Source organism: Salvelinus sp. IW2-2015, linkage group LG14 (genome assembly GCF_002910315.2).
Source record: "Salvelinus sp. IW2-2015 linkage group LG14, ASM291031v2, whole genome shotgun sequence".
Taxonomy (NCBI): domain Eukaryota; kingdom Metazoa; phylum Chordata; class Actinopteri; order Salmoniformes; family Salmonidae; genus Salvelinus; species Salvelinus sp. IW2-2015.
This window is the reverse complement of record NC_036854.1, coordinates 33,002,526-33,025,526: the sequence shown is the minus strand read 5'-3', so window position 1 is coordinate 33,025,526 and position 23,001 is coordinate 33,002,526. Positions and strand designations below refer to the sequence as shown.

Here is a 23,001-nt window from a genome sequence, read left to right as displayed (position 1 = left end):
CTGTCTGGTGCAGTCACACAAAGACAACCACCCCAAAACCCAACACAAAACAGGCTACCTAAATATGGTTCCCAATGAGAGACAATAACTAACACCTGCCTCTGATTGAGAACCATATCAGGCCAAACATAGAAACGGGAAAACTAGACACACAACATAGAATGCCCACTCAGCTCACATCCTGACCAACACTAAAACAAAGAAAACACAAAAGAACTGGTCAGAACGTGACAGCCTTCCACAAGCTTCCCCCCCCAAAAAAGTGTCCTCCTGACAGAGCTGGTGTAAGTGAGTCAGGTTTGTAGGCCTCCTTGCTCGCACAATGCTTTTTCAGTTCTGCCACAAATTTTCTTTGGAATTGAGGTCAAGGCATTGTGATGGACTTTGTTGTCCTTAAGCCATTTTGCCACACATTTGGAAGTATGCTTGGGGTCATTGTCCGGAAGACCCATTTGCGACCAAGCTTTAACGACCTGACTGATGTCTTGAGATGTTGCTTCAATATATCACATAATTTTCATTCCTCATGATGCCATCTATTTGTGAAATGCACCAGTCCCTCCTGCAGCAAAGCACCCCCACAACATGATGCTGCCACCCCCGTGATCCACGGTTGTTCTTCGGCTTGCAAGCATCCCCCTTTTTCCTCCAAACATAACGATGGTCATTATGGCCAAACAGTTCTATTTTTGTTTCATCAGACCGGAGGACATTTTTCCAAAAAGTATGATCTTTGTCCAAGTGCAGTTGAAACCAACTTTTTTATGGCAGTTTTGGAGCAGTGGCTTTTTCCTTGCTGAGCGCGTTTCAGATTATGTCGATATAGGACTCGTTTTACTGTGGATATAAATACTTTTGTATCTGTTTCCTCCAGCATCTTCACAAGGTCCTTTGCAGTTGTTCTGGGATTGATTTGCACTTTTCGCACCAAAGTACACTAATCTCTAGGAGAGAGAACGCGTCTCCTTCCTGAGCGGTATGATGGCTGTGTGGTCCCATGGTGTTTATACTTGCGTACTATTGTTTGTACAGATGAACGTGGTACCTTCAGGCATTTGGAAAATGCTCCCAAGGATGACCCAGACTTGTGGAGGTCTACAATTTTTTTTCTGAGGTCTTGGCTGATTTCTTTTGATTTTCCCATGATGACAAGCAAAGAGGCACTGAGTTTGAATGTAGTCCTTGAAATACATCCACAGGTACACCTCTAATTGACTCAAATGATGTCAATTAGCCAATCAGAAGCTTCTAAAGTCATGACATAATTTTCTGGAATTTTCCAAGCTGTTTAAAAGGCACAGTCAACTTAGTGAACTTCTGACCCACTGGAATTGTGATACAGTGAATTATAAGTGAAATAATCTGTCTGTAAACAACTGTTGGAAAAATTACTTTTGTCATGCACAAAGTAGATGTCCTAACCGACTTGCCAAAACTATAGTTTGTTAACAAGAAATGTGTGGAGTGGTTGAAAAACAAGTTTTAATGACTCCAACCTAAGTGTATGTAAACTTCCGACTTCAACTGTACATATTCTTATTCATCCCTTTACATTTATGTATATAAGGTAGTCGTTGTGAATTTGTTAGATTACTTGTTAGATATTACTGCACTGTCAGAACTAGAAGCACAAGCATTTCACTACACTCACATTAACATCTGCTAACCATGTGTATGTGACCAATAAAATGTGATTAGATTTGATATTGATAGAATGTGTACGTCTGCTTGGATGGCAGGTTTGAAACCTGTTATCAGCATGGATATTGCAGGGGTAGCAGAAAAATACCAAAGCGTAGTGTGATTGGTCATTCGAAAAGTGAGTGTAGGGGCAATATTTGTTCATTTCATGATAATGAAAGTATGGGGAATTCACTTACCCTAACCAATGAAACTATGAACGCTTATGGGATTTTCTCGGTCCGGTTAACCTCTATGGGATCGGTGTCCCCCTGCGGGATTATTGAGCTAACGTAGGCTAATGTGATTAGCATGAGGTTGTAAGTAACAAAAAACAATCTCAGGACATAGACATATCTGATATGGGCAGAAAGCTTAAATTCTTGTTAATCGAACTGCACTGTCCAATTTACAGTAGCTATTACAGTGAAAAAATACCATGCTATTGTTTGAGGGGAGTGAACAATTATGAACTTGATTATGTCATAATAATAAACCAATTAGGCACATTTGGGCAGTCTTGGTATATAAAAAAATACCCGATATACAATGATTCATTGGATCAGTCTAACACTTGGCACATACTGCCATCTAATGGTAAAAATCAAAATTGCGCCTTGGCTGGAATAATACATTATGGCCTTTCTCTTGCATTTCAAAGATGATGGTACATATTCTCCTACATTAATTTCACAGTTCCACAAACTTCAAAGTGTTTCCTTTCAAATAGTATAAAAAAAKATGCATATCCTTGCTTCAGGTCCTGAGCTACAGGCAGTTAGATTTTTGTATGCCATTTCAGGCAAACCTTTGAAAAAAAAGGGTCAGATCCTTAAAACCTCTACTTCATCACCCTCCCGGATCCGGGATCCTCCTCATCAAAAAAAGCTGACTAGCATAGCCTAGCCTAACGGGACAGGGATATCATATAATAAAAGTTTMATGAAATCACAAGTCCAATACAGCAAATGAAAGATAAACATCTTGTGAATCCAGCCATCATTTCCGATTTTTAAAATGTTTTACAGCGAAAACACAATATGTATTTCTATTAGCTAACCACAATAGCCAAACACACAACCRCATATTTTCACCATGTTTCCACCGCATAGGTAGCTTTCACAAAACCGACAAAATAGAGATATAATTAGTCACTAACCAAGAAACAACTTCATCAGATGACAGTCTTATAACATGTTATACAATACATTTATGTTTTTTGTTCAAAAATGTGCATATTTGAGGTATAAATCATAGTTTTACATTGCAGCGACCATCAAAAAATAGCACCAAAGCAGCCAGAATAATTACAGAGAGCAACGTGAAATACATAAATACTCATCATAAAACATTTATGAAAAATACATGGTGTACAGCAAATGAAAGATAAACATCTTGTGAATCCAGCCAATATTTCCGATTTTTTAAGTGTTTACAGCGAAAACACAATATAGAATTATATTAGCTTACCACAATAGCCAAACACACAACGCATTTATTCACCGCAAAGGTAGCTTCGCAAAAACCAGCAAAAGATAAACAATTAATCACTAACTTTGACAACTTCATCAGATGACAGTCTTATAACATCATGTTAACACATTTATGTTTTGTTCGAAAATGTGCATATTTATAGCTACAAATCCTGGTTATACATTGTGAATACGTAGCAACGATTCACCAGAATCTCCGGAGATATTTTGGACACTCACCTAATCTGACCAAAGAACTCATCATAAACTTTACATAAAAATACTTGTTGTATGGCAAATGAAAGATACACTGTCTTAATGCAACCGCTGTGTTCGATTTTTAAAAATAACTTTACCACAACATACAGCTTGGGTTATGGTGAGACAGTGCTCACCAACACGGCGGAGAATAGACATCAACATATTACACAGAAATACAAAATAACATCATAAATGTTGTCTTACTTTTGCTGAGCTTCCATCAGAATGTTGTACAAGGAGTCCTATTTCCAGAATAAAATCGTTGTTTGGTTTTAGAATGTCCATTTCTTCTGTCGAATTCGCGCCACAATGCTAGCCAAGGTTGCTAACATTCCCATCCTCTCTTGGCACAAAGAATCCTAGTTCCACAATAAATTGTTGTTTTGTTCGATAATGTCCATTATGTATGTCCAAGTAGCTACTTTTGTTAGCACGTTTAGTACACATATCCAAACGCTCGTGCAGGCCTAGGCGAACGTCGGATGAAAACTTTATATTACAGGTGGAATAAACTTGTCAAACTAAGTATAGAATCAATCTTTAGGATGTTGTTATCATAAATATTCAATAACGTTCCAACCGGAGAATTCCTTTGTGTCTATAGAAGTAATGGAACGCAAGTCAATATCATGTGGAATGCGCGTGACCAGGACCTGGCTCTCTGCCAGACCACTGACTCATTCCCCTCTCATCCGGCTCCACATCACAGTAGAAGCTTCATTCAAGGTTCTACAGACTGTTGACATCTAGTGGAAGTCGTAGGAAGTGCAAACAGATCCATATCCCACTGTGAATTCAATAGGCGATGAGTTGAAAATCGACCAACCTCAGATATCCCACTCCCTGGTTGGATTTTTCTCAGGTTTTCGCCTGCCATATGAGTTCTGTTATACTCACAGACATCATTCAAACAATTTTAGAAACTTCAGAGTGTTTTCTATCCAATAGTAATAATAATATGCATGTATTAGCATCTGGGACAGAGTAGGAGGCAGTTCACTCTGGGCACGCTATTCATCCAAAGTGAAAATGCTGCCCCCTACCCCTAAAAAGTTAAATGCTAGTGTTTTTTCTAACCTGATACAAACTTGTCTTGGTGTGACTTAGTCATAAGACTGGGCTTACAGCTAAGAGACGTTTGGGTGCAAACGCAGCATGTAAAATCCTGTGGGTTTACTATCTACAGAAAGTCACATGTATGGAACCTTGCAGAAAGGAGTACGATATAGTGTTTGTTGTTGTGAATGCAGTTAGACGGTTGAGCCCTCGGGCTATCAACCTTGTACTATCTTAAGTTTACACAGACAATGATTTACCTTTTACACATTATCTGCTGACTGCACGTATACAGAAAGGGGTTGTATGTATTTTCTCTACACAAGCATTGAACCGGCACTGTTCGTTGAGCTTTTCAACTATGCACTGTTGAGTGGGTAGTTGATACACCATTTTTGCAAATCCTATGATAAAGTGTTTGAAAGAATCTGCACTCTCTCTTCCTTTTGATTAAATATTCCACGACAACCATTAGTGCAATTCCTGCGAGAGAGTAGCGGTTAATGTGATTGGATGTTAATTATTTGACTAGGCTACTGTATTTGACATTGTGTTGTTATTTCGCTGAACCCTAGATGGTTTAATTTTATTTTTGGCAATGAATTGAGGCTACTCAGGCGAGAAAAAAACCTCCCCCAAATGTATAGCCCAGTTGGAAAATTTAAATGGACTGTTTGAAAATAATAATAAATCCATAAATCCAACCCCATTCTCTAACATTACCATAGCTTGTGATTCTCTGAGTAGTATTAGAATAAATCCAACCCTATTCTCTATTACATTACCATAACATAATGCAGGTAGATACTGGAAGGTCGTGTGTTTTTTATTGGTTTTCTTTTCTTTACAGTGATTGGCCAGTTGTCCAGGTCTAAGACAGTCTCTGATTAGAAGGAGCAGAGTCCTGTGGGTGTAAAGAACCAGAGCGATGTACCTCTAATATCACTACCATAATGTAATGCATACAGTGAATAATGGCTGATCAGTGTTAAACTGGGCTCATTCTCCTAGATGACAGAGAACGCTGCTATTTACATGACTCATCATGGCTGAGTCATCATGGCTGGGTGCCTACTCCTCGTCTCTCAAACACTCAGGGTGTCATCTCCATTTCAAACAGTAAACACTTATGTACCCTGGGCTCTGAACCACAATCGTACACTGTGTGTGTTGTGTGTGTGCTGTGTGTGCTGTTGTCGGTGTGTGGTGTGTGTGTGTGTGTGTGTGTGTGTGTGTGTGTGTGTGTCACCTTCTCTGTGTAGAAAGCTTTGACCTCTGCAGTAATAGAATCAAAGTCCCCACTGATGTAGTCTGGAAGAAAACTAGATGAGAGAACAAGAAAAATAAAGAGAGAAAGAGGATTTGGGAAAATGTCAGTTTGGGAAATATGGGGGTCCGTATATATATACAGAAAAGTATGTGGACAACCCTTCAAATTTGTGGTTTCGGCTATTTCAGCCACACCCGTTGCTGACAGGTGTATTAAATCGAGCACAGAGCCATGCAATCTCCATAGCTGCCACCTTTCCAACAAGTCAGTTCGTCAAATTTCTGCCCTGCTAGAGCTGCCCCGGTCAACTATAAGTGATGTTATTGTGAAGTAACGTCTAGGAGCAACAACGGCTCAGCCGCAAAGTGGTAAGCCACAAAAGCTCACAGAACAGGACCTCCAAGTGCTGAAGTCAGTAGCGCGTAAAAATTGTCTGTCTTCGGTTGCAACACTCTCTACTGAGTTCCAAACTGCCTCTGGAAGCAACGTCAGCACAAGAATTGTTCATCGGGAGCTTCATGAAATGGGTTTCCATGGCCGAGCAGCCAAGCGTGGCTGGAGTGGTGTATAGCTCGCCGCCATTGGACTCTGGAGCAGAGGAAACGTGTTCTCTGGAGTGATGAATCACGTTTCACCATCTGGAAGTCCGACAGACAAATCTGGGTTTGGCAGATTCCAGGAGAGGGCTATCTGCCCGAATGCATAGTGCCAACTGTAAAGTTTGGTGGAGGAGGAATAATGGTCTGGGGCTGTTTTTCATGGTTCGGGGTAGGCCTCAGTTCTAGTGAAGGGAAATCTTAACGCTACAGCATACAATGACATTCTAGACGATTCTGTGCTTCCAACTTCGTGGCAACAGTTTTGGGAAGGACCTTTCCTGTTTCAGCATGACAATGCCCTTGTGCACAAAGCTAGGTCCATACAGAAATGGTTTGTCGAGATCGGTGTGGAAGAACTTGACTGGCCTGCACAGAGCCCTGACCTAAACCCCATCGAACACCTTTGGGATGAATTGGAACGCCGACTGTGAGCAAGGCCTAATCGGCCAACATCAGTGCCCGACCTCACTAATGCGCGTGGCTGAATGGAAGCAAGTCCCCGCAGCAATGTTCCAACATCAAGTGGAAAGCCTTCCCAGAAGAGTGGAGGCTGTTATAGCAGAAAAGGGGGGACCAACTCCATATTAATGCCMATGATTTGGAATGAGATGTTCAACGAGCAGGTGTCCACATACTTTTGGTCATGCTGTGTATATAAAAATATATATATACAGTACCAGTCAAAAGTTTGGACACACCTACTCATTCCAGGGTTTTTCTTTATTTTTACTATTTTCTACATTGTAGAATAATAGTGAAGACATCAAAACTATGAAATAACAAATATGGAATCATGTATTAACCAAAAAAATTGTTAAACAAATCAAATCAAATATTTGAGATTCTTCAAAATAGCCACCCTTTGCCTTGATGACAGGTTTGCACACAATCTGTCCTTTAGGAAGGAGAGAAATATTCAAACACACACACAGTGGCTACTTGTACCTGTCTTGTTGTCCAGTGGTGATGTCATACAGGTGGTTGGCCGCACCATCTGCACACGCCCGCAGGAGAGCTACAGAGAGAGAGAGACCTTGCTTAGCTGAAAGAGGTGGACGAATCTTGCTGAGATGTATATGCCTGTTTTTATTTCCTATTTCTCCCAAACATAATGCATGTGTAACAATAGTAATAAAAAACTCCTTTCTAATTTTACCCAAAAACAAAATATGCGGTCCCCAGGTCCAACTTTTAATGTTATTCGTATTTTGGGGAATTTGAAGCATTCCGTTTGCAAATTTCACAATTTATTAATGTTATTCAAATTGAACCTGTGACTTTAAGGAGTCTGTTTTTGTGTCATGGGGAAAGACTGCATGKGAGCAATAGAAGCATTCTCTAAGCACCTTGTTTAAAATAACCAATGCATTCAGCAGAGAGAGATATTCTGTTTTAAACACACGTGTGTCACAAGAGTGTGTGTACTAGCAAACACACCGTGATAAGGAATGTAGTGCCCTTTTCTATAGGAACTTTCCCACTCTCAAGCAGAGATTCAAAACCCCCAACAAAAAGATGTGAGCTGGAGAAACAGCCTGTAGCACTCCAAGAGGAGGGTTGGCTTAGAGACAGCCAATACCATATGAGTACAGACATAACAATGCTGTTTTAACTTTACACTAAAGAATACATTTTAGAATTTGATTATTAGTAGTGATGAGCACTGATGTGGAAAGATACCAAGAAATATCAAGATACCAATAGGTGTAAATGTACACTTCAGTATTCACCCCCACAGCTCTGCTGAGTCCAGACAACTGCTAATTGGCCAAACGGCCAGGTGTGAATATTCTGGAAGCCAACCAATCTCAAATCATCCACCTCTGATGGACCATCAGCAGGGCCATCAGTATGCTGACTTGATAGCCTGCAGAAGGTCTGAGAAAGAGTTTTGTGCAACKGACATGTATGCTTTATTTCACAATAGTGTAAGCTAAGAGGAAAGAAATAACTATATTATTGGTATCATATGAATGATCAATGTTGGTGTCCAACACTAATGAATATAAAAGCTACAAGATGGATACCTTTACTCCAGAGTGTGTGAAGACAGTCTTTTTCCAAAGGCTGGTTGAGAATGATCAGACATATTTTCTGTGTGCCTGTAGGGAGGCAGGGAGATAATTACTTGCATTTGTTACACAATACCAGATCTATTCTGAAACAGAAATGAAGGTTTACTTCAGAAAGGTACTGTAAGGCTGTAAGGCCATAAACTGCTCTTCCTTCCACAACAGCTCTGAGAGAAATCAAATTCTACTTTAACACTCAAAGTGTTCTTGTTGTTTTAATAGTTTTAACCACAATGAGGATGAGCCAGAGAGGAATCAAAATTCGCTTTGGTTAGGAGATGAAACAGAAACGAGGTTGAACATTACCTACAGTTGGGTGTGKGATGAAAGTCAGAACTATTTGCCTTTTGGGCTCCATTTTACAACAAGAGAATGAAATCATTTAAATGTTTTAGAGATATCAAATGCTTGCATCAGACAGCTCATTTTGGTTGAATGCAATCAGTTGTGCAACTGACTAGGTATCCCCTTTCCCCTTCTCCTTCCATAATGACTCACAGTACATCAAGAGGTATCACAATATGCAGTAGACTCCGTTGCACTGCACTCCAGCAGGTGGCAATAGTGCACAATTTTGACTACGATGTGCATGGCTATATAACTAGTACAAACCACCGGTAGCTAGTTAGCTAGCATTCTCTAAAAAAATGCCTACATTCGAGGGCCTCCCGAGTAGTGCAGCGGTATGAGGCACTGATTCGCAGTGTTAGAGGCGTCACTACAGACCCGGGTTTGGGTCCGTAGTGGACTAAAGACTGTAGAGAAGCAGTGACGTGTACGAACAGGGCTTTCAGAATGATGAAAAGGTCTCATAATTACCAGCACCTGATACAGTATAAACAAGCACAAGTAGTAGTAAGGAGGATCATTAGGACAGATAAATAAGGAGGTGGTGGTAGCCGTTTTCTTCAATGTAGAGTTGGCCGATGATATGATGTGGAAGGCAGGCCTACTTATCAAGCTGAATATCATGGGGGTTGGAGGAAGGGCTTATAACTGGATAAAGGATTACATTTTTGGGCGATCAATACAAGTGAGGGTGGAAAGCTTTATGTCAGAAAGCTATGAGGTAGATAATGGTACCCCCCAGGGAAGTGTCATTAGTCCTTTGTTATTCTGCATTATCACTGACAATGTATTCTCCCAGTTGAGATCTGATATTGGGATGTCATTGTTTGCRGATGATGGGGCACTGTRGAAGAGAGGGAGAAATATTATCCATACAGCCAGAAGAGTTCATGAAGCGATTAGTGAAGTTGAGCAGTGGTCCCTCAGGTGGGGCTTCAAGTTCTCAATTGAGAAAACACAGACTGTGTATTTTTCTAGAAGGAAGGTTGGGGAGGAAATGTACTTGAAGCTGTATGGAAGGAATCAGGAGAGAAAGGTGTTTAGGTTCCTGGGTGTCTGGTTTGACACTTGAATGACATGGGCAGACCATATTAGTGTCAGAGTAGTTGTCAAAGGAAAGAAAATATTGAATATGATGCRTTGCTTGTCAGGAATGAAGTGAGAGGCAGATATAGAATGGCGTTGAAAATACTATATATAGTGCCTTCGGAAAGTATTCAGACCAGTATTTTTCCACATTTTGTTAGGTTACAGTCTTATTCTAAAATTGATTAAATAAATAAAAATCCTCCTCTTAAACATCTTAATGTTGTGATAGAACTGTTAAATCAGTGAAGTAGAAGCCAAGGGGTTAATAAAAACAGGGGTTAAAAACAAATGGCAAGATTTGTGGAAAAGGGAGGGAAAGGGAAGACACCTGTATAAGATCCAGGAAAAGGTGGGGGCAGGGAGGTCCTCAGGCCGAGAGAGAAGGGAGGAAAGTGTCATCACAAGGATGAGACTGGGACACACAAGGCTCAATAGTACATTGAAATTGGTGGGGAAACATCCGACTGGGAGGTGTGATCATTGTCAGGAGGAGATGGAGACAGTGGAACACGTTCTATTTCAGTGCCAGAAATATGGGAGGGAAAGCGAGTGATTGTTATTAGATTTGAAGAGTGGGGTCAAAGAGCAAGGATTAAGTGAACTGCTGGGGAAATCTTCAAGGGATGTAGTATTTTATTATGTACTTCGTTTCCTTAGGGAGATGAGAATATTGGGTAGGATTTAGACTTTCACTTTCTCTGGYCCACACTCCAGTYCAGTTAGTGGCGGTACCTTAAAGTTGGTTGCCAACTGCCATATAAAAACCACAGAAGAAGAAGTCCACCTCTTCCTTTTCTCGGCTCATTCCAGAGAGGATTTTCTTACAAGGAAATCTGAACGCAGGATAGTGTCATATAATGGGAGCAGAAGGGAGGAAGTTATGTTATCTAGGATGAGAATAGGGCATATGGRATTGAATTCCTCTTTGAMATTGATAGGGAAACATGGTACTGGAATGAGTAATGGCTGTATGACAGAGGAAACGGTTGAACAAAGGGAACAAAGGGAGAAGTTTGACAGGGTCAGAGGTTGCACTGGAATGGGGAGTGGGTGGTATTTTGGGTGGGAGTGATGGGAGTAGTGAGGTTTGTAGGATTTTTTTTATTTTTTATTAGAAATTCAGAGTTAGTGGTATAGATCAGTGGTTCCCAAACTGTGGGGCGTTTTTTTAGTGGTTCCCAAACTGTTATTTCGTTTTTTTAGCAGATATTGTTGTAATTTTTTTGTCACTCAAATATCACATGAATACACATTAGACATGAAAACATGTACAGAATTACAAGAAAATGTGCTTTAAAATTGTAAAATTGCTGGAAATAAGCTTGACATCTGCAAAATTCTCTCCACCAACAAGAGGGATGTGAACAGTTTGTGTCATGAACAGTGCTTCTGCTCATAGAAATAGACGTGGCGCGCGGGATATTCCCCAATGCTAAAAGGGGGGCCCCTAGTGAAAACATCTGGGAACCCCTGTTATAAGAYAGGTCGTGACTGGCCTTGCACTCTAGTATAGTAGGTGGCCGTGTATGCACCTGTCAGTTGGTTGCAATCCGCCGATAGAAACTTAAGAAGAAGAGGATTTGCTTGGTAAGAGCTCTATGTAGTGTAGAAGCGCAGAAGTATACCCGCTGCTATTCAATAGCTTGGAGAAGCTAGCCTCTCCATCTGGGTGCTATGCTGTCCCCCCACTCGGTTTGGCTTGTGCCATCTCGTTTGGGTTTTGTCCTTGTTTTGATTACTTGTGACAGTGTACCAACCTGGGAGATACTCGGTTTGGTTGACCAGTACTGTATTGCGGCACTGAGGGTTTGTCTTAGTTGTCTGTGTGACTTGTCTGTCCACCGGGAACCCTCACGGTTTTAGCCTTCAAGTTTGGGAACCACRCTTACCCTGCAAGATAGAGAGACGTACTGTATGTTTCGCTCCAGCGGACTTGCAGTTCTCCCCTGACCTAGGTGTCGAGAGGCGCCCCAAGTTTTCATCTCTCATGGGACGCAGCCATCTTGCTATACAGTACTCTTATGTGCAGTGTTGCCAAGTTCGTGGTTTTCAGACGAAATTAGGCTACGCTGAAAACSATGTCGTGGGTGAAAATGTATTGGTGGGCTACTTCTAAATTGCACTGCGGGCGCCATGGCACTTCTCTCAGTAGACCAGTGTCTACTGCCCTGGCAACAAGAAGATCGGTGACTACTGCCAAGGCAACAAGACCACCAGTGTCGTCTGCTCTGGCAACAAGACTAAGGAGGTCTACTGCACTGGGAACAAGACTGGCCAGAAAAAATTAGCTATCTGTAAATTGAACATTTGTAATACCTTTAAAACAACTCCATATTCATCATAACATAATTTGTATTACTAACTCATCAATCTTTTGTGCTGATGCGTTATAACAAATCTGTTACTATACTAATGATGCTTTCTCCGTTTTCATAGGAGGCAGTTAGAGATTTTTACATTCTCGGTGGTGAGGAGATCAGATACAAAGCCTGGCGAAAGGTGAGGATACAACTTTGTATTTATACACTACATGTACAAAAGTATGTGGACACCCCTTCAAATTAGTGGATTTGGSTATTTCAGCCACACCCAATGCCACATCCAATGCTGACACAGCCATGCAATCTCCATAGACAAATATTGGCAGTACAATGGCTTACTGAAGAGCTCAGTGACTTTCAACGTGGATCTGTCATAGGATGCCACCTTCCCAACAAGTCAGTTCGTCAAATTTCTGTCCTGCTAGAGCTGCCCCGGTCAACTGTAAGTGCTATTATTGTGAAGTTGAAACGTCTAGGAGCAACAACGGTTCAGCCGTGAAGTGGTTGGCCACACAAGCTCACAGAATGGGACTGCAGAGTGCTGAAGCGCGTGGCGCGTAAAAATAGTCTGTACTCGGTTGCAACACTCACTTCCGAGTTCCAAACTGCCTCTGGAAGCAACGTCAGCACAAGAACTGTTAATCAGGAGCTTCATTAAATGTGTTTCCATGGCAGAGCAGCTGCACACAAGCCTAAGATCACCATGTGCAATGGCAAGCGTCAACTAGAGTGGTGTAAAGCTCACCGCCATTGGACTCTGGAGCAGTGGAAACGCGTTTTCTGGAGTGATGAATCACGCTTCACCATCTGGCAGATGGACGAATCTGCGTTTGGCGGTTGCCAGGAGAACGGTACCTGCCCTAATGCATAGTGCCAACTGTAAAGTTTGGTGGAGGAGGAATAATGGTCTGGGGCTGGTTTTCATGGTTTGGGCTTGACCTCTTAGTTCCAGTGAAGGGAAATCTTAACGTTACAGCATACAATGACATTSTAGATGATTCTGTGCTTCCAACTTTGTGGCAACAGTTTGGAGACGGTCCTTTCCTGTTTCAGCATTGCAATGCCCCTGTGCACAAAGCGAGGTCCATACAGAAATAGTTTGTCGAGATCGGTGTGGAAGAACTTGACTGGTCTGCACAAGCCCTGACCTCAACCCCATCGAACACATTGTGATGAATTGGAACGCCCACTGCGAGCCAGGCCTGATCACCCAACATCAGTGCCCGACCTCACTAATGCTCTTTAGGCTGAATGGAAGCAAGTTCCTGCAGCAATGTTCATACATCTAGTGCAAAGCCTTCCCAGAAGAGTGGAGGTTGTTATAGCAGCAAAAGGGGGGACCGACTCCATATTAATGCCCATGATTTTGGAAGGAGATGTTCAACGAGCAGCCGCCCACATACTTTGGTCATGTAGTGTATGTGTGTATATGCCTAGTCAACCAACTGGGTGCCATCTTTACCAATGGGGAGTGGACCATGAAAGACTGTTTTGGGAGGTAATGTATTGGTGTCTATTGGTGACAGGCTTTTAAATACCTTGCAGTTTTATTACACTAACATCTCTTGACTAATGTCATTTCAAGAACTACCATCATTTTAACAAAGGAAACTTGTACTTTCTGTTGAGAGGATGTTTTCAATGACCGTTGAAGTTTTGGTACTGCCGACAGTTGTTGCTGTTTTTTCAGTCGTACGCACTGTTATGTTCTGTGTTTTTATATATTTTTCAAACACTTTGAAAAAGTTGGAATAGTTATTTCAAGGACTTAAATGGGCGCTGGTACAACAATAGTCAGCTACTATGGTTGAGGAAGTCCCTCTCTCTCTCTGTCAGTTATCTGTCAATCGAGTCTGACAGTCTATACACTTTGATGTCTCCTCTTAATGAGGATCTGTTGACAGCAAGAGAGCCAAGCTGTTTTCATCAACTCTCATTTAGTGTCTTATTGCAGATAGCCGTCTGTCACTTACACATTATCATATAACCCAAATGACTGTGCTAAGGGAATTTGTGTTCATTAAAATTCAATGGAACATTCTCCTAATAAATTAGCATGCTGGACTCATAATATGATCCTAATACACCCCATGGAATACCTACGTGTAATAAATATGTAGCGCTAGTCTAGTGCTGAGCGATTAGTGTTTTTTTTAGGTCTGCTTCSGTTAGATTACTAAAAAAGTTTTTTGATTTCGATTATTTTTAATTAATAAAAGTCCCACGATGGTAGTGACTGCCCATTACTGCTTATCAATTATTAACAATTTATTCACATTATTTGACTTTAATAAAATATTTCAGTTGTGTATTTTACATTTGTTTAATTTGATGACTTTATTATTTAATTCCAAGTCCTCATCTCTATAGAGCTGCCGCCTATGCTGTCTGAAAAAAATCACTGTTTTGTAGTTCTTCAAAATCAATAAGGCATTTTTATGACTGCTGAATACCAACCATGAGTCACTTAGATAACGTATTTTCAGGTAGAGAYAACTTGCAAAGCAACAGCTCTKCTCTCTATATCGCCTCACCATCACGCATTCTTTCCTCTTCTGTAGCAGACGTAAAAGAAACACAGAGTGGACAAGTAGATGTGCAATGGATTATGGTAGAATATTGGCCAGTTGGAAACTACAACTCCCTACTACATTGCAAAGTTCAGTCTGGATCTGATTTATCTCTGGAGAAACTGCGATGTGCACATTGGGTTCACAGAAGAAAAATAACAAACAAAATGGAATTCAAATAATTGAACCTAGATAGGTCAATTAGATGTTTAAAAAAATAAAAATAACCAGCATTTCGATGAATCACTCAGGACTAAGCTAGTCTTATGTTAGAAGAGTCTGACTCATGAGTGGAACGGAGAAATGGTGAGGGGGAGATCAAGAAAGTGAGAGAGGGGAGAAGAGATAATACAAAACCTGTGAGTTTTCTCTACAAGCACAAACAACATGTCCAACACACTCAGATGTCTGGAAAATGGTATTATGTCTTCAATAAAAAAAATTATCAGATATGGTCCTTTCCGAAATTGAACATCACTGATATAGAGCCATATAGCAGAATGAAAAGCCTGTTTCAGAACAAATTTGCCTGCACTCACTTGCACAGCGAGTGCGCGTAAACACACACGCGCGCGCCCACATCTAGGCAGTGTATTAACAGTAGATAACAGTGATTTAGGAGTGTCTCATGAATTCATCGCCCCTCTTTTCCTCCCTCTTCTGAATTTCAAAACCAAGACAGAAAGAGAGTGGGATAAGGAAGGACAGAATGTGTGTATGTGTGTAAACTACAGGGGGAATAAAGCAGCGATATTTCAGCCCTCTGTTTAGTGCAGGACCCTTAAAGTCAGAGTTATTCCAGACAATGTTAATAGATGCGTGTCTCTTGTTTTGACTTGAGCTCTGCTCTCTGTAAAAGCCCAGGAAAACTCTAGGGGCTGGAGGTGTTTAAACAACTCAGACACTCAGTCCCACTTACTGTAATAGGGACAATAGTTTGGCTACTGTGAATTGTCTTAGGAGTTCGTTTTCTATGTTATCTACTACAATATATCTGCAGGTCAAATCACTGAATTGTTTAGATAGGCTACTTSAATGCATGATGCCCAACATAGCCCACAACTAAGAGGAAAAACTGAATGACTGCATTATGCAGTGAAAAACTCCGGTATGTGCCTGTGTTCACTCCAGACCTGACTGCCCTTTACCAGCACAAAAACATCCTGTGGCGTACAGCATTAGCATCAAATAGCCACCGTGATATGCAACTTTTCAGGAAGAGTTAGGAACCAAAATACACAGGCAGTTAGGAAAGCTAAGGCTAGCTGCCACTGCACTCAGGGTAGGAAACACTGTCACACCGATATAATCCACGATAATTGAGAATTTCATAAGCATTTTTCTACGGCTGGCCATGCTTTCCACCTGGCTACCCCTACCCCGGTCACTGCCCTGCACCCCCACAGCAACTAGCCAAGCCCCACCATATCTCCTTCACCCAATCCAGATAGCTGATGTTCTGAAAGAGCTACAAAATCTGGACTCCTACAAATCAGCCGGCTAGACAATCTGGACTCTCTTTCTAAAATTATCTGCCGAAATTATCGTCTGAGATCCCCAAAGATTGGAAAGCTGCCGCGGTCATCCACCTCTTCAAAGGGGAGACACTCTAGACCAAACTGCTACAGACCTATATCTATCCTACCTGCATTTCTAAGGTCTTCGAAAGCCAAGTTAACAAACAGATTACCAACCATTTCGAATCCCACCGTACCTTCTCCGCTATGCAATCTGGTTAGAGTTGGTCATGGGTGCACCTCAGCCACGCTCAAGGTTGTAAACGATATCATAACCGCCATTGATAAAGAGGCATTACTGTGCAGCTGTATTCATTGACCTGGCCAAGGCTTTCAACTCTGTCAATCACACATTCTTATCGGCAGACTCAACAGCCTTGGTTTCTCAAATGACTGCATACTTGGTTCACCAACTACTTCTCAGATAGAGTTCAGTGTGTCAAATCGGAGGGCTGTTGTCCGCGCTCTAGCAGTCTCTATGGGGGTGCCACAGGGTTAAATTCTCGGGCCGAGTCTCTTCTCTGTATACATCAATGATGTCGTTCTTGCTCTGGTGATTCTCTGAATCCCTCTACGCAGTGACACCATTCTGTATACTTCTGGCCTTCTTGGGACGAGCTTCAATGCCATACAACTCTCCTTCCGTGGCCTCTAACTGCTCTTAAATGCAAGCAAAACTAAATGCATGCTCTTCAAAGGATTGCTGCCTGCACCTCCCACCCATCCAGCATCACTACTCTGGATGGTTCTGACTTAGAATATGTGGACAACTACAAATACTAGGTGTCTGGTTAGACTGTAAACTCTCCTTCCAGACCCACATTAAGCATCTCCAATCCAAAATTAAATCTAGAATTGGCTTCCTATTTCACAACAAAGCATCCTTCACTCATGCTGCAAACATACCCTCGTAAAACTGACCATCCTACCGATCCTCAACTTCGGCGATGTCATTTACAAAATAGCCTCCAACACTCTACTCAACAAATTGGATGCAGTCTATCACAGTGCCATCCGTTTTTCACAAAGCCATATACTACCACCACTGCGACCTGTATGCTCTCGTTGGCTGGCCTCGCTTCATATTTGTCACCAAACCCACTGGCTCCAGGTTATCTACAAGTCTTTGCTAGGTAAAGCACCGCCTTATCTCAGCTCACTGTTACCATAGCAGACACCGGTAGCACGCGCTCCAGCAGGTATATCTCACTGGTCACCCCCAAAGCCAATTCCTCTTTGGCCGCCTTTCCTTCCAGCTCTCTTGCTGCAATGACTGGAATGAACTGCAAAAATCACTGAAGCTGGAGACTCATATTCCCTCACTAACTTCAAGCACCAGCTGTCAGAGCAGCTCACAGATCATTGCACCTGTACATAGCCCATCTGTAAATAGCCATCCACTACCTTATCCCATACTGTATTTATTTTGCTCCTTTGCACCCCAATATCTCTACTTGCACATTCATCTTCTGCACATCTATTACTCCAGTGTTTAATTGGTATATCGTAATTACCTCACCACTATGGCCTATTTATTGCCTTACCTCCMTTATCTCACCTCATTTGCACACACTGCATATATACTTATTTTCTACTGTATTATTGACRGTATGTTTGTTTATTCCATGTGTAACTCTGTGTTGGTATATGTGACGAACTTCTTTGCTTTATCTTGGCCAGGTYGCAGTTGTAAATGASAACTTCTTCTCAACTAGCCTACCTGGTTAAATAAAGGTGAAATATATATATCTTTTTTTAAGTGTGTCTGTCAGAGAGAGAGAGGGAGAGAGAATACAGTACCTGTAGGTAGCAGACAGTCTAAAGGAGTGAATTCATCCATGATCATCCAGATGTTCCGTCTCTTCAAAAGAAGTACTCAACTGGAACAGAGAAACACACACAGTCACTCCATACTATTCTTTCTTCCTTTATTTCTTTCTTTCTTCAAAGTTRATCAAACCTTCAAAATAATTGCCGATGGCCTAAAGTATCTGACACCCAACACTTTGAAAACAAGTAACAAACCATTATCACAACCTCTCACTATTGAGGCAATTCCTCCCAATTACATGTCAACAACATACCATACCTGCCAAGCCAAGGGGCAGACTCTAGGAGGAATAAGTTAAAGGAACAGGTTTCCCAACATTCTAACAACCTCTGACCCCAACACTGATTGCTTATCTGAGCGTTGCAAAATAATTTAATCTCTACTCTGCAACCTGAACTTTTGATCAGGTAGCCGTCTCCATGGAAGAGACTAAATTCTCCATATTACAGAGTCCTGCTTTATAGGATTCTGTCTTTGCATAACGTATAGAGTCCCCCCTCTATATGAAAATAGCTTCCCTTGACCTTTCTCCATCATTAATCTTTCCATTCTCAGAGCTTGCTTGTTCACGCCCACTAACGCTCATATTTGCTTTTGGTTAGGTTATAACGATGACAGAACCCTTTTCACGTCCTAAAATAATCTATGCATTGCATGCTTAACCTGCCCAGGGACTGCGGTTGAAAATTAGCCGGCTGGCTAAAACCGGCACTTTTACTGAAACGTTGATTAATGTGTACTGTCCCTGTAAAAAAAATAATAATAAACTAAACTAAACTTATGTTTTACGTGTTAGTCATCAGTTATCTTGCTTCCATCTTTCTTCCTGTATCCTGCTGACCATAGTAAGTCCAGCTGTCATAAATGTACGTGTGGTCTTGGTTAATGTACTCTTTCAAAAATAGAGTATAGCCTGGGAGAGTATAGCCTAGAGTATAGAGTATAGCCTGGGAGAGTATAGCCTAGAGTATAGAGTATAGCCTATAGCCTCATCTTCTCTTAATGTGCATGTCCTTGCTACTTCAGCCTGGCAACTAGACCTATTTATATTTAATGCTCAGCTCTCCTTAATGATTTGCTCCAACAACAGATAGTGTTAGCAGGTTCCCATTATACTGAAGGAATTCTGTAGGGAGTAAAATAATCAACAAACACAATTTTAAAAAACAAATACAAAAAAAATATGATTTCTCTATCCTCCCTGATTCAGAATATACAGTATAATTTTCATAGTCATGGCACGCTTTCTGTAAGAGCTATTGAAGATTGAAAGTAAYAAAAGTAATAMAAATAAATAAATAAAAATACATTTCAACAACAAAAAACCCGTGGATTTTTGTCCATCTTCCCGATTGAGAATAAAAAACGAATATTCAATATTAACTCCTTTTACCTCGGTAAACCGGGGGTCGGCAAGGACAGAGATGCCGAGTTTGCTCTCACATGCTTAGATACACAAACACATTACAATCACGTTTTATTCTCAACACATCTAGCTATGTGATTTTGGTAGAACAATCATGTACGTCGTATTTTTTAGGTGTAAATTCATACTCACTGAGTCAAGCAACTAACAGCAAGAGTTCCTGGTCGGATTTGTATATAGTCAACAACAGCTCCGGATCTGAYAGCAAGACGTCCTGCTCTGGTGGAAAAGGTCCATAGACTCTGTGATGSCGCCATCTATCGGTGAACCAATATAAAATATAAGAAAAATATGCCGGGTATGACTTTTAGGTAATAGGTCCATCTATCCAGTACTGAGAATGAATCCTAGATCTGTGCCTCAATCAAATTTTAATTGTAACATGCTTCGTAAACAACAGCTGTTCACTAACAGCAAAATACTTAGAGAAAAATGTAGAGAAAAATAAAATGGAGAAATAATAGAAAAATAAAACATGTAATAATAATGTCAGTACAGAGTTGATGTGCAAGGGAGTACGAGGTAATTAAGGTATGTACATACAGTGAATTCCGAAAGTATTCAGACGCTTGACGTTTTTCACATTTTGTTACGTTAGAGCCTTATTATAAAATGGATGAAATAAAAAATTGTTCTCATCAATCTACACACAATACTCCATAATTCCAAAGGGAAAACAGAAAATACCTTTTTTACATAAGTATTCAGACCCTTTGCTATGAGATTCGATATTGAGCTCAGGTGCATCCTGTTTCCATTGATCATCCTTGAGACGTTTCTACAATTTGGTTGGAGTCCACCTGTGGAAAATTCAATTGATTGGACATGATTTGGAAAGGCACACACATGTCTATATAAGGTCCCACAGATGACAGTGCATGTCAGAGCAAAAACCATACCATGAGGTCAAAGGAATTGTCCGTAGAGCTTCGAGACATGATTGTGTAGAGGCACAGATCTGGGGAAGGGTACCAAACATATTCTGCAGCATTGAAGGTCCCCAASAACACAGTGGCYTCCATCAYTCTTAAATGGAATAAGTTTGGAACCACTATGACTTTTCCTAGAGCTGGCCGCCCGGYCAAACTGAGTAATCAGGGGTGAAAGGGCCTTGGTCAGGGAGGTTACCAAGAACCCGATGGTCACTCTGACAGAGGTCTAGAGTTCCTCTGTGGAGAGGGGAATACCTTCCAGAAGGACAACCCTCTCTTGCAGCACTCTATCAATAGGCCTTTATGATAGAGTAGCCAGATGGAAGCCATTCCTCAGTAAAAGGCACATGAAGCCCACTTGGAGTTTGCTAAAAGGCGCCTAAAGGACTCTCAGACCATGAGAACAAGATTCTCTGGTCTGATGAAACCAAGATTGAACTCTTTGGCCTGAATGCCAAGCGTCACGTCTGGAGAAAACCTGGCACCATCCCTACGGTGAAGCATGGTGGTGGCAGCATCATGCTGTGGGGATGTTTCAGCTGAAGGGACTGAGAGACTAGTCAGGATCGATGTAAAGATGAACGAAGCAAAGTACAAGAGTGATCCTTGATGAAAACCTGCTCCAAAGCGGCTCAGGACTCAGACTGGGGTGAAGGTTCACCTTCCAACAGGACAACGACCCTAAGCACACAGCCAATACATGCAGGAGTGGCTTTGGGACAGGTCTTTGAATGTCCTTGAGTGGCCAGCCAGAGCCGGACTTGAACCCGATTGAATATCTCTGGAGAGACCAGAAAATAGCTGTGCAGCGATGCCCCCCCAGTTCAACCTGACAGAGCTTGAGAGGATCTGCAGAGGAAGATTTGGAGAAACTCCCCAAATACAGGTGTGTCATGCTTGTAGCGTCATACCCAAGAAGACTAGAAGACTCAAGATGTAATCGCTGCCAAAGGTGCTTTAACAAAGTACTTGTAACGGCTTTCGTTGGTGGAAGGAGAGGAGGACCAAAATGCAGCGGTGGTACGTATCCATAATACCATTAATCGAGAATGAATACAAAAACAAGAGAATAAATGAAAAACCGAAACAGTCCCGTATGGTGCAAACACTAACACAGGAAACAATCACCCACAAAACACAATAGAAAACAGGCTACCTAAATATGGCTCCCAATCAGAGACAGGACTGACACCTGCCTCTGATTGAGAACCATACTAAGCCAAACACATAGAAATATAAATACAGAACAAAACATAGAAAAACAACATAGAATGCCCACCCCAACTCACCCCTGACCAAACTAAAATAAAGACATAACAAAGGAACTAAGGTCAGAACGTGACAGTACTGAGTAAAGGGTCTGAATAATTAGTAAATGTAAATATTTCAGTATTTATTTTGCAAAGATTTAACAATACTGTTTTTGCTTTGTCATAATCGGTATTGTGGTGTAGATGATGAAGAAAACACAATTTAATCAATTTTAGATTAAGTGTTGTAACGTAACAAAATGGGGGAAAAGTCAAGGGGTTTCTGAATACTTTCCGAATGCACTCTATAACTAGGAAGAAAGTGACAGATAATAAATAAGCAGCAGCGTATGGAGGAGTCAAAAAAGTTCATGCAAAAGGGTCAATGCAGATAATCCGGTTGGCTATTTGGTTATATTTAACTAACTATGTAGCAGTTTTATGGCTTGGGGGTAGAAGATGTTTCAAGGTCCTGTTGCTTCAGACTTGTGCATGGTACTGATTGCAGTGCAGTAGCAGACGAACAGTATATGTTTGGGTGGCTGGAGAGTTGACCATTTTTTAGGGCCTTCCTCTACACACCCTGCCTGGTATAGAGGTCTAGATGGCAGGGAGCTCGTCCCAGTGATGTCTGCCTTACGCACTACCTCTGTGGCTCCTTGCGGTCGGGATGCCAAGCAGTTGCCATAACAAGCAGTGATGCAGCCTGTCAAGATGCTCTCAAACTTTTGTGAAGATCTGGGACCCATGCCAAATCTTTTCGCCTCCTGAAAGGGAAGAACTTTGTCGTGCCCTCTTCACAAATGTATTGGTGTGTGTGGATCATGGTAGATCCTTAGTGATGTGGACACCGGAGAACTTGAAGCTCTCGCCCGCTCCAATACGTCCCGCTCCAATACAGTCCGTCGATGTGAATGGGGGCGTGCTCATCCCTACGTTTCTTGTAGTCCACAATCAGCTCCGTTGACTTGCTGACGTTGTGGTGAGGTTGTTGTCCTGGCACCACACTGCCAGGTCTCCTCCTATAGGAGGTATTCAGGCCTTTACCGTCGTGCCATCGGCAAACTCCATGATGGTGTTGGAGTCTTAGGAGCCAAAGGAGCCACACACAGCAACAGTGAATCATAATCCATGCCTCCAAAACCAACACACAACACACACACACACACACACACACACACACACACACACACAACAACACACACACACAACACACACACACACACACACACACACACACACCACACACACACACACACACACACACACGCACACACACACACGACACACACACCACACACACACAC

General features: G+C 41.6%; 2 protein-coding genes across 2 annotated transcripts in view; one reads left to right on the top strand and one right to left on the bottom strand.

The window, feature by feature from the left end:
- The window catches only part of tpk1 (thiamin pyrophosphokinase 1), a 61,485-nt gene extending 41,545 nt beyond the window's left edge, over window positions 1–19,940 (bottom strand). Inside the window, exons 1-5 of the mRNA XM_024000924.3 lie at window positions 19,645–19,940; window positions 18,056–18,135; window positions 8,366–8,440; window positions 7,284–7,353; window positions 5,719–5,791 (exon numbers count right to left, since the gene is read on the bottom strand). Coding sequence (XP_023856692.1) covers window positions 5,719–5,791; window positions 7,284–7,353; window positions 8,366–8,440; window positions 18,056–18,101 — 264 coding nt within the window. The 5' untranslated portion in view covers window positions 18,102–18,135; window positions 19,645–19,940. The remainder of the gene's footprint in view (window positions 1–5,718; window positions 5,792–7,283; window positions 7,354–8,365; window positions 8,441–18,055; window positions 18,136–19,644) is intronic.
- The window catches only part of cntnap2a (contactin associated protein 2a), a 116,589-nt gene continuing 113,391 nt past the window's right edge, over window positions 19,804–23,001 (top strand). The window contains 1 exon segment of the mRNA XM_070446807.1: window positions 19,804–19,810. Within this exon segment, the coding sequence (XP_070302908.1) occupies window positions 19,804–19,810 (7 nt within the window).